This window comes from Leuresthes tenuis, unplaced genomic scaffold, assembly GCF_036924035.1.
Source record: "Leuresthes tenuis unplaced genomic scaffold, fLeuTen1.0.hap1 SCAF_10, whole genome shotgun sequence".
Taxonomy (NCBI): domain Eukaryota; kingdom Metazoa; phylum Chordata; class Actinopteri; order Atheriniformes; family Atherinopsidae; genus Leuresthes; species Leuresthes tenuis.
In genome coordinates this window covers 28536761-28548150 of record NW_027325364.1, presented here as the reverse complement: position 1 = coordinate 28548150, position 11390 = coordinate 28536761, and the positions used below count along the sequence as shown (strand labels likewise).

The 11390-nt window shown below is 41.2% G+C and overlaps 1 protein-coding gene across 2 annotated transcripts in view; it reads right to left on the bottom strand.

Moving 5' to 3' along the window:
• Positions 1–6973: 6973 nt before the first annotated feature.
• The window catches only part of usp45 (ubiquitin specific peptidase 45), a 41899-nt gene continuing 37482 nt past the window's right edge, over positions 6974–11390 (bottom strand). For both annotated transcript variants that reach the window (XM_072394822.1, XM_072394823.1), the window contains exon 18: positions 6974–9153. In XM_072394822.1, the coding sequence (XP_072250923.1) occupies positions 9023–9153 (131 nt within the window). In that variant the 3' untranslated portion in view covers positions 6974–9022. The remainder of the gene's footprint in view (positions 9154–11390) is intronic.

Here is an 11390-nt window from a genome sequence, read left to right as displayed (position 1 = left end):
AAATAGAAATACAGAAATATTTTCAATATCTTCTGCCCAATAAAGGCAGCACCTGCGGAGGCAAATGCTGATGAGACTGGTGAGACTGAACAAAAAGACACTGAGCAATTTAGGAGTGTTAAAATTAGTCATGCCATTGATTCAATGGACTAACTGCTATATAAAAACAATAGAGTATCTTCTGTGTGGAAAAAAAGCAAGACCCCTTTCAATACTACGAAAACCAAACACGTATCACATATCTGCCTAAACACCTCATACCAACTGTCAAACGGAGGGTTAATGATTTAGAATTGTGCAGCAACATGATCTGAGCACCTTGCAGTAATTGTGTCAGCCACAGACTCCTCTGTGCAGCACTTGTTAAACCATCTACCCCAAGGCAGAAACTTGCTCACACTACTGGACAATAATCTCAAGAGCACCAGCAAATCTATCACAGAATGAATGAAGAAGCTTATAACATCAGACGGCAAATAATTCCATGAAGTCAGTGCTGGTTCTACAAGCTGTTGAATCATAGGGCTTCTGAATTTTGGCTTAATTTTTGTTCAACAATAAAATACAAGGTTTAAAAACTGTTTTGTTGTTCAACAGACATTGCATTTACCATATTTTAAGACTTAGTAAGGACTAGATGATTTTTGCTTTGCCATGATACATTTAACCTTAGAACTGAAAGAGGGTGTGCTTTCTTTTTCAAATGAATATGGGTCCAAAGCTAGTTATTCTAACTGGACATCACAAGTGCTTCTGGAGAGTATTCTCAGTTTTCAAAGTCAGTCATGGCATTGTTTTCCATTTTGCTGCCTTGAGTTTCTACTTTGGGGCCTGTATTTTCATGATACTCTTTCTGCATTAGTTTTCCAAAGAAACCCTCATAATGCAATTACTGAGAGGCTAGGCATTAAAAATAATCAAATGCACATTATTAAAAAGTGTACAAATTTCTTCTCTTTCTGCTTTGATTTGATCTTTCATTTAGACCAACATTGTTTAAAGTGTGCTCAAGCAAGCATTGACTTTTTTTTTACTCTTACTATTTTAATTTATAATGTGCTTTTTGTTGCAAATCATGAGTTGGAAAAAAAATACAGGTGCATTCATCTGCCCTCAGTGACTACAGAACAGTTGCCCTATATAACATATACGGTAGTTAAAGTCCTGGAAAGACTGTTATTGGCTCACCTTAATAAACAAGTGAAAACCTCTCAGGACCCACTACAGTGTGCTTATCATCCTGGGGTTGGTGTTGAAGATGCCATCATCTACCTGCTTCAGTGAGCCCACTCTCATCTGGAAAAAGCAGGCAGCATGGTGAGGATCCTGTTCTTTGATTTCTCCACTGCTTCTGACACAATACAGCCTGCACTGTTATGTAAAAGGCTGCAGAAAATACAGCTTGATGCCCCCACAACCACCTGGATTATTGACTACTTGACAAACAGGCCACAGTGTGTGAGACTGAAGACTTGTGTGTGTGAGGTGGTCAGCAGCACAGGAGCACCACAGTGGACTGTACTCTCAGCATTTTTTCACACTCTGTACATCTCAGACTTCCAGTACAACTCAGAGTCCTGTCACCTACAGAAATACTCTGATGACTCCGCAGTTGTCGGGTGTATCAGTGATGGACAAGAGGCCGAGTGCAGGGGACTGGTCAATCACTTTGTAGCATGGTGTGAGAGCAATCACCTCATCTTAAACACAAACAACAATAAAAAAGAGATGATTGTAGATTTTAGCAGGACCAGGAGTAAGCTAAATAATGTCACCATCCTAGGTGAAGCGGTGGAGGTGGTTGAGGAACACCAGGGAGTCTACCTGGATAACGGACTGGACTGGAAATGCAACACCAATCAACCAACTTGTGCAGCAGATTGTTGCATTTGCTGTCTACAAGAAGGGACATAACAGACTTTACTTCTTCAGAAAGCTATGGTTCTTCAGTGTCTGCACCAAAATGTTGAATATCTTCTTTAAGTCTGTGGTGATGAATGCAATCTGCTTTGCAGCGATCTGTTGGGGCAGCAGCTGCAGAGCCAGAGACTCAAAGAAACCTAAGAAACTGGTAAAGAAGGTCAGCTCTGTGCTGGGAACTGCTCTGGAGACCCTGGAGCTGATCATTAAAAGAAGAATGCTGCTCACGCTGGTTGATGTAAAGAACAACACTGACCATCCTCTTCATAACATCGTGTTGAAACACCAGAGTGTGATCAGTTTGAGGCTTCTTCCACTCCGATGCAAAAAGGAAAGATGCACGAGGTCCTTCATGCCAGCAGCAATCAATATTTATAATGAAAGCTTATCATGATTACTTTAATGACACAAATGTTATAAATTACTGCAACTACATGATTTCCTTTGGGCATAAATAAAGTATTTTTTCATTCAATTTTAACTTAATTTAAAAACATTTCATCCCATGTAATATTGACAAAAACAAAAAGTTAATCCGGGACTCTTTGGGATACAGCTGGCCATTTTGCCAGTTTGGCGATGCCACTATTTACTAAGAATTTGGATGTGTTATTATCCTTCCCAGTGAAGGTCAGGCATAGCAAAGAGACTACTGCTTTTCATTGACATAGTTATAGCCGAAGGTGACGTGCGTGGTGTTTAGTAACCCTACAACTCTTACTGATTTCCACTAGTCTACAAAAACATGTTTAAATGCTAAAATATATTCCTTGCTCCAGTAAAATTAGCGTATTATATTGGAGCTGGACTGCAGAGTTGATGTGTATTCTTTGTGTTTATATGCAATGTGGAATGGATTTCAAATCTGAAATCTGCCTGTCCATACATGTTAGACTGAACAAAAAAAAAGTCTTCACTATCAACTAAATATAATGTTATAACCATGTTTTGTGTTATGAACATACATTGAAATCAGCGGGAGAGCATTCACAGATTTTTTTTGTTCTTTGAGCAATTACAGAAGGTGACATTGAGAGTTCTAGAACATTGACAGTTGTGAGCTCACAAGGAGATTCTCTCTGTAGACCTCTCTCACTCTTCAATCTGAACACACTCTGTTCTTTTGTGTCTTGAGGACCAACTGTGTTTGAGTACTCTTGAGTCTATGACTTACAGTGTTGCTTTGACAGTTAAACCTCTTATGTATTGAAATCTACAGCAACTAAATAACCATGGAGTTCATTGATGGGACCTACAGAGCCATAAGGGTATGTTAGAGGTTTTTATCACTGGAGTAAGACTGAACATCTGCACCCCTCAAACTTTAAATAACAAACTCATAAGTAACATTCTCATATTTACTTCACAGGTGTTGTTTAACACGCCCATATATGAGCAGACTATGCAGACCTGCTGGCACACCGGCTCTTATAAGTCTCAGGTAAGAGCCACTGTAGTTTCATGGTCACTGGAAAAGACAACAGGAGTTCATATCTCATGAAGATGTGGTCTCTGGTTTGTTGGTCAGATTGTGCTGCTGACTGAACTTTTGAGGCTTCAGGAAGAAAAGCAGCTTTTCTCTGAGATGACTGCTGATGACATGACTGAGATGCTGGTGGAGCAGTGCAAACACTCACTGAGAGTGAAGTGAGTTACTGACACACACACACACAGACTGGCACTACTTAACTTTGTGTGTAATGAGGAAGAGGGGAGCAGTAATGATGAAGCTTGTGTTCTCTGCCTGTTTGAAGAATCTGGGAGTTTCAGCTGGATGACTTTGACAACACTGATGCCAGACCCCTTCTCAAGCTGGTAAGACCTCAGTCCTGAGCAACTACAACAGAAGACGGGAGTTTCCCTCGTTGATATGTCCAGGCTGGTAATCACATGTGGCCTTTGTTTCAGGTGTGGGAGGTGAACACCAGCATGAAAATGAGGGATATTGAGTTTGAGGCCAGAAGACTGCTCAACTCACCAGAATCCGTGCTTCCTCATCTTCAGTGAGTTATGTCTGATTCACTGTTCTCACCAGCTGAAGGGTGTGTTGAGGTGTGTGTGGTGTCGTGAATAATTCAAAATAAGCTGTGAATTACTGCGATCTTCAGACACACGAAGATCATCAGTCAGGCTGAGAAGTTTGCCAAGAGCTTGAGAGAGAAGCAGCGGGAGGCCCCCAGCCCCAAACTGCTCGGCCCACGGGATGTAGTGATGGAAGTGGTTCCGAGAGTCCTGCACGGCTTCTGGTCGCCTACTTCCTGCGCTTTTTTCAGCATGCCCTCCAAGCAGCTCAGCAAAATGGCTGTTAGTGTCACTAAAGCTGTAGAGGACCGGGTCTCGGCTGCTCTGTCCACCATGCTCCCTCAGGTCACCTTCACCCGCTCCACCAGATGTAACATGATCCTGTCTGTCCAGGAAAAGGTGAGAGAGCTTTACCCTGAAGACGACCGGGCGAAGCTGATCAGCTGCTGTGCCGCGGAGATGCTGAACACTGTCGCTGATGTTGCAGCAGAAGAAATCTGTGAGCTATTTCAGACACAGACAAAAGAGTCTGCAAACATGAACATTAGAACTGACCCAGCAGGTGGTGCAGAAGCCAATATCTGCCTTCAATGTGTGAAGGAGGAGCACACCAAACTAGAGGGAGAAACAGAGTCTGCTGATCTTACTCCTTTTCCTACTCCTCTCACCTCCTCTGATGATTCTCCTGCCAACATTGACCTGTATGAGGAAGATGAGCCGCTGCTCAACCAGGAATCTGACTCTGCTCCTCTGATTCCCTCTTCTGATCCTCCTGCCGACACCACCATCAGCCGGCAACCAAAGCTCAATCCAGAACCAGAATCTGCTGTCGGTAGGAACTCTGAGTCACAGTCACATCAGGTCCATTCATACTGTAGGTAAATGGTACATTGGTTGTGATGAGTTCAAGCGCTGATTTCCTTCCTCCACTTATTTAGCAGTTCCAGGCACTGAGATGAATGGATTCAGCTGCTCCCTCAGCTGGTTGCAGAAAAACGTCTGCTGCGGCTTTCTGTCTGAAGATGACACAAAATGAAACTCTTTTCTTTTTTTCTGAAACACAATTCCCCACAACTTTTTTTTTTTTGTTTTTCTTCATTATGATTTCATAAAAAGTTACATTAAAATGCCTTTGGTAGTTTTATGTTTCCTACAAGCTTTCAGGATTAGATTAAAAGGAGGACCGGGACACCCACCAGAACTATGTATCGAAACATTAAAACAAGTTAAATTAGAATTTTTTTTGCCAGATGGTCCCAGGTTTATCCCACTGCATGCTACATTATTTCATTATTTGCCCATGAAACTAGAGATCAACCAGTAAAAAATGATCACATTCTTGTGCATTACTGACAGCTGGTCAGATAAATATGAAAATTTCAGGTGTTAACTTGGGCTTTGTCCAAGTGTTAGTGAGTAACAACAGAGATAATTTCTGTGCAGTATCGCTTAAAGCAAATGAGTATAAATCGCATCACTCCACAGTAATTACATCAGTTTTGTGTTGAATGGTCGGGTATTTTCTCTGATGTAAGATAAAGAGCAGACAGTTTAGTTGGGGATACATGACCTATGGTAAGAACTTAATAGTTGGTATAGCTATCAACACTATCTATTTTTTCAGTAGTAATCCTCCTCAGTGCAGAACGGCAGTAGTGTTACACAAACTGCACCGTGAAGAGAATATAAGGATTAAAGAAGTTCTTTTCTTCTCTTGTGTGGACCCATGAGGGTGGATGTTATGTAAAGTCCCTGCCGCTGTCTGATCCGTCATAGAAGTGGCAGTGGACATCTTTTTTTGTTTTCAAAGCTTGATTTTGGAAGTATCTCTTTAGTTTTACCTCAACTTTTTCTGGCAAATTTTCAATTGCTGACTGATTGGACTCTTCATTTTGAGCGTGCTCAGTCAGAGGTTGAAGGGTTAGGTTTTTAGTTTCTTTAGCGATTTGAATTGCAAATGATTAGATTACACCATAAATTATTCCAGACAATGTTAATTTGAAACCACTGGGGCACTAGAGGACAAACCCTTTCGAGTAAGAAATGACAAACTGATGCATGCAACATTTCTGAATTTCCCCCACTAGGGGATGAATAAAGTATTTTTCTATTCTAAGTTGCTTTTTATGAACATAGAAATGCATCTATACTTAAAGTGGCTGACATGCAGTGGAGTGCCACCATTCTTTAAAAACATCTCTGAAATACATTTGTGCAAATACCCTGTTTTAATACAAGCTTCTGTGCAGGTGTCGTTCCGCGCTGTCATGTGCTGTGTTGGTGTGGAAGTGTAGTGTTGATTTGTGTGCGCTCAGAGGAGCACAGCCTGAGGCATGTGCAGTCTGAGCGTGTCGATGTTTGCATGAGAAAACGTGTCGAGTGTGTGTGGCGCGAGGTGAGGCTGACAGTGACAGCAGCTTGCATGGTGAAGAGGAAAATTTAACCTCCACTGCTGGTAAAGGAGCAGTCACATAGCACCTTATTAGTTTCTTACAAGTGTCTCACAGAGGGGGAAGGGTGCCTTTCATTAAGTGAGATTAAATCACATCAGACGCCTCAGCAGCATGTCCTCAAGCCAAAAGCCCTCGTGCCCCCTTTAAAAATAGAGAAATACATTTCAGGAAGGATTTGCTCTTTTTGTTGGTGGCTGCTTGACAACCGGTTCAAACATTGCAGCTGCATGACGGGGATGTCACAGCGTATGGGAGCGAGAGGACGTGCGAGGCGATGCTTTTCGACGTTGCCCTTTTCCTGATTCCACACCCACCTCCTCTTCACCAGCCTGCGACATGTTCTGAAGCAGTGCTGCTTTGCACCCGTCAGGGCTGATAACAGGCGAAGATGGCTTGAATATGGCACCGCCGGATCCACAGTGACGGCCGAGAGAGAGATGGTCGACGCCGTCTCGCTTGGAGTAAAAACGGAGTGACATCAATTCCAAAGATGGGAAACATAAAATCTATTGTGATCCCTCTTTGATGAACACTGCTGCACGAGAGGCAAAAGACAAAAACAAACCAGTCCTTTAGAGTTCAGAAATCTGATTTATTTTGATACACCATGTTTCATACCAATTCCAAATGATTGTTAGTGCATAACAGAATTTCACTTTCAATTCCTGCTAACACAAGTCTTTCACGCCCGAAGCACCTGAAGATTGTATTGTGTCTAGTATATACAGTTACTCCATATTGGATTTGCTTACAGTCTGTAATACTGTACATAAATAAAGCTCACATAAGCCTCTTTACATCACACTCACCATGTTGTCTTCTCAACATAAACAGGGTTCCTAAACCTGCCGCAGAGGCACTGAATTCATCCTTGATTAAAATAGAATAAAATAAAAAGAAGAAAATGAAAAGAAGTTGAATCCACCTCCTTCCACTGTTTGGCAAATGCATAATGGGTGAGGAGAAAAAAATCAAAAATCAAAAATCAAGAGACTGATGCAAAATTTTTCCATAGAAAAAGACCAACAGCTCACTTGAAATGAATCTTTCTGAAACAGACAATACATTCATTGGTACATTAGCCCATGCACATTTTAGCAAATATGTTCTTCTTATCAGACTCAAAGCCTTTAAGCTTATTCTTTCATATATTAAATATTTTCCTTTTCTCTCTCAATCTAACCGTAAGCTTTGGGAAATAAAAGATATGTTGTGGTGTTTACTCTTTGTGGAACATCTTCATGGATTTCTCTGTGCGCTTACAAAGAAGGCAGACGCGGTGCTTTGTTGATTTGATAAACATCATCTAAGTCTGTTTGTGCGGCAACAGCCAACAAGCATTCTGATGACCGAGAGAGAGCCTGTAACAGGAACTCTGCATAGAGGGAACTCTGCTCGGACTCGCAGTTGCAAAACTTGTCTTTGGCAAATGCGTTTGAGTAAAAGTCTTACATTTATACATTCTGATGTAAATAAAAAAAAAGAAGAAAAAAGAAGAGGGGAGTAAAATCACTGCTGTGCTGCTCTTAAAAGGTGCCATGTGCAGCAGTTTCAGTCAGTACTTTGATGTAAACCACTGTTTGCTGTGGTAGCTGCTCCTGATTGCATTCACGTTCATATAAATCAAGAGTTATTGTTCAATATAAATGTAGCCATTGGTGATATTAGTAGGATTCTCCAATGTACAGATACAAAAAGTAATTCTCTATCTTCACACAGATATTTTAGCTTTTAAGGGACAAACATCTGCATTAAGTTCTCTCTCACTATTTCAGTTTTTCTGTAAGAGGCCGATCTTCACGAAGCCGCACAATGCAGCCGAACTACAAGGTCTGATTTAATACAGCGCAGCTAAGCGGTGATACGAGGGCCGTCACTGTCATGAAAATGTATTCGAGTACTATCTGGCCAATGGACACCAGCAAACGGATGCCATTAAAACACAGCAGAGGGGGGCAGCACGATGGAAATATTAGCGGTTTGCCGGACCAACCTTAAACGTTTGAAAAAACAAACAAACATGGAAACGCGGCATTTCTCGCCAGCTGTCGAACCGGAGGCGATCAGAAAGAAAACATGACGATCATGACTGTGATAGGTCGAACTGATAAACGTAGCACCTTTGAGCTACATTCACCTGTCTATTATTCTCTCGCACATGCCCACACACACTCCCGCACAGAAACAACTGACTTCATCAAATCAGTGCTGATAGTGGCTCAGCATGCGATAACGCCGCTCCTTTCTAGTTAATTATTGTAGCAAACTCTGTCATGCAGTTTAAATCTCAGGCATGTGATCGCGACGAAGATCAATTACAAATATTGAACAGCTAAGATTCAATAACACACTTTTCTCCTGACCTGCATTCACAGTCAGCAGTTTTAGGAAACATGAATGAAAACCTGGACAATAAACCAAAATAAAAAATATCCTTTTTTTTTTTGTCCTTACACATTCACAATATTTGGAGGTGCCAACTTATATTAGGCAAGTAAGCAGTGAAGTATTTCCCTTTTTCTTGCCTGCACCTACTCACAGATACAGTGAGACAAGCTGGAGGGTCTTTACCAAAACCAAGAAGAAGAAAACAGACATGTAGGAAAAAAACACTTTTACTGGTCACATTACAGCATTTCTTCGTAGAAGAGCAGGTATGCCTGAGAGCCGAGTACCCTTGACTCTGGTACCGTCTGAACAGTGGTATCACTGATGTACACCCACTGGCCGTGGGAGCTGCTGCTGGCTTCTCTTGCACCTAGAAACATAAACACAGCGTCAATATCATCCACGGGCCTCAGTGACCAGTTTAATGTGAATGTTCAGGACGGACAATTAGAGGAAAAAAAAGTCAACAAGTGTGACTTGTTTGGAAGAGCTGCCAGATTCTCCTCTCTAAAAAGATCAGGGCGAAGTACACCTCCCGAAATCTGTTGAACCATCTGGAGGTCCAGTTGGGTTTGGTTATAAACTGGCGACATCGATGGCTGGTTCTGTGTTGGATTATGTTGCATTCGGATGCCTCGGTTCTTCAACGTAGCATATAAAGTACATTTATGTGCAAACATGTGAAAAGTGGCTAGCAGCGGTTAGCGCCGGCAGTATCCAGCTGGCATGTTACAATGTCATTTAAACAACCTTCAGACCTCAATCAGACCAAGGAGTTACCATGTACGATCGGAAGTTTCAAGCCAAGAACCCCAGTTTCCCAGTCCATTTCTTTACTCTGGAAGCATTTCTCTAAAAAGTTAGGTCTCAGTGCCCAAAACTGCATTTGCATGTGGACGACAGGCTCAAAAACAAAGAAACATTTGCGGATATAAAAATATCCACGTGTAACAAGGCTCAAGGTTTGCAAAGTGGTTTCTAAACTAATGAACAAGACTCGTAAAAGCAGGTCTTTTAGGTCTTCCTTTGAACGGACGAGACCAATGAGGAGACATCTGTTTGAGAAAAACCAAACAGCGTATCAGCACAAACGCCTCACAGCAGCACGGCGGTGGTGGGGTGATGATTTGGGCTTGTTTGGCAGCCAGTCACCACGGTTTCATGCACAGTTGAGTTGAGCTACAGTTCCAGCTCCAGTTGGCGATTTAACAGGCCCACTGTCCTTGTACCAACGTGCATTCACTGCATAGACTTAGTCCTTCAGTTACTTTAACAGTGATTTTGACAGATGAGAGCCGTTATACATTTTTATTTTATTAGAGCAGAGTGACAGCCTGGAAACGCTTTAAGAGACTCAGAGCTGAAATGTAGGCTTAATGGGCTGATTTTTAATCACTATTTCTAAAGCTGGTTAGCCATCTCACATTAGAACAGAAAAATATGTGAATGAGAGCAGCTTCATGGGGAGTTTGACTGTATTGATATAAATGACGATGCTTACATTAAAGCATCGTCATTTGGTGTAAAAACATTATTTTACTTAAAGATGGACTTTTGGAGCATGAGCAGAGAGGTCCATTTGAATATATCTGAGCATACACATGCAGGAGTGATTCGAACCGCTGACACACCATCTTTGTACAATTTTGAAGAGGTTTACATACATTTTAAAAGTCCGGTTTAGGTTGGACTAAGGAAATATTCTTTTTTTTCTAGTGCTATGCAACATTAGCTTAATAAGTCAACCATGAACTCAAAGAGTCAAATTTGAGCGCATCTGTCTGACAGCTGAAGCTTGGCCCAAACTGGATCATGCAATAAGACAATGATCCAAAACACAGCAGCAAATCTACAACAGAATGTCTGAAAAAGAAAAAAGTGAAGGCGTAGCACTGATCCAGTGAAACTCCACACCTCAAAGCAGTTGAAATGTGTGTGTGTGGGGGTGGCTAGAGAAAGATGTGTGTAAATGAATGCCCAGATATTTAAATTTACTGAAGCGATGTTGTATAGAAGAGAGGACCAAAACTCCTCCACAACAATCAACAGACAATCATTACAAGATATTGCTGCCAAAGAAGTTTCCAAGCAGCTGAATCATGGATTGTACAGAGTTTTCCACACACTGCTTCGGCATTTTGACTTAATTTTTGTTAAATGAATAATGAGATTGTGTGAAGAGTATTTATCTCATTTTAAAACCTGGACCACATCATTTTATCCATAATGAAAGACCGTATATTTTCTTTTTTTACCTGAAAAGTCTTGCTAATATTCATCAACGGTTGATAAATAAATGGCAAAATTGAGAAAATTCAAATCAAACCAATTGAAATAATCCCTTTTATACTAATTCAGACTTAACATTTAGTTAATCATTTTCAAGTAAAGCAAGACAAACTTTAATAGTAAATATGACGACTGAACCCTCCTGTCAGCAGTCATTACAACGTGCATAGACCTGTGTCAAAACTAACCATGGAGCCCAACTGTGAGGTGTCAAGTCATACATTAGCTTGTTAGCATCAAGGACAACTGCTTTCTTGATTTTTTTTTGCATCCTTTCAGCATTATTCTGTGAATCTGGACAGTCTCCTTGCAAAAAGG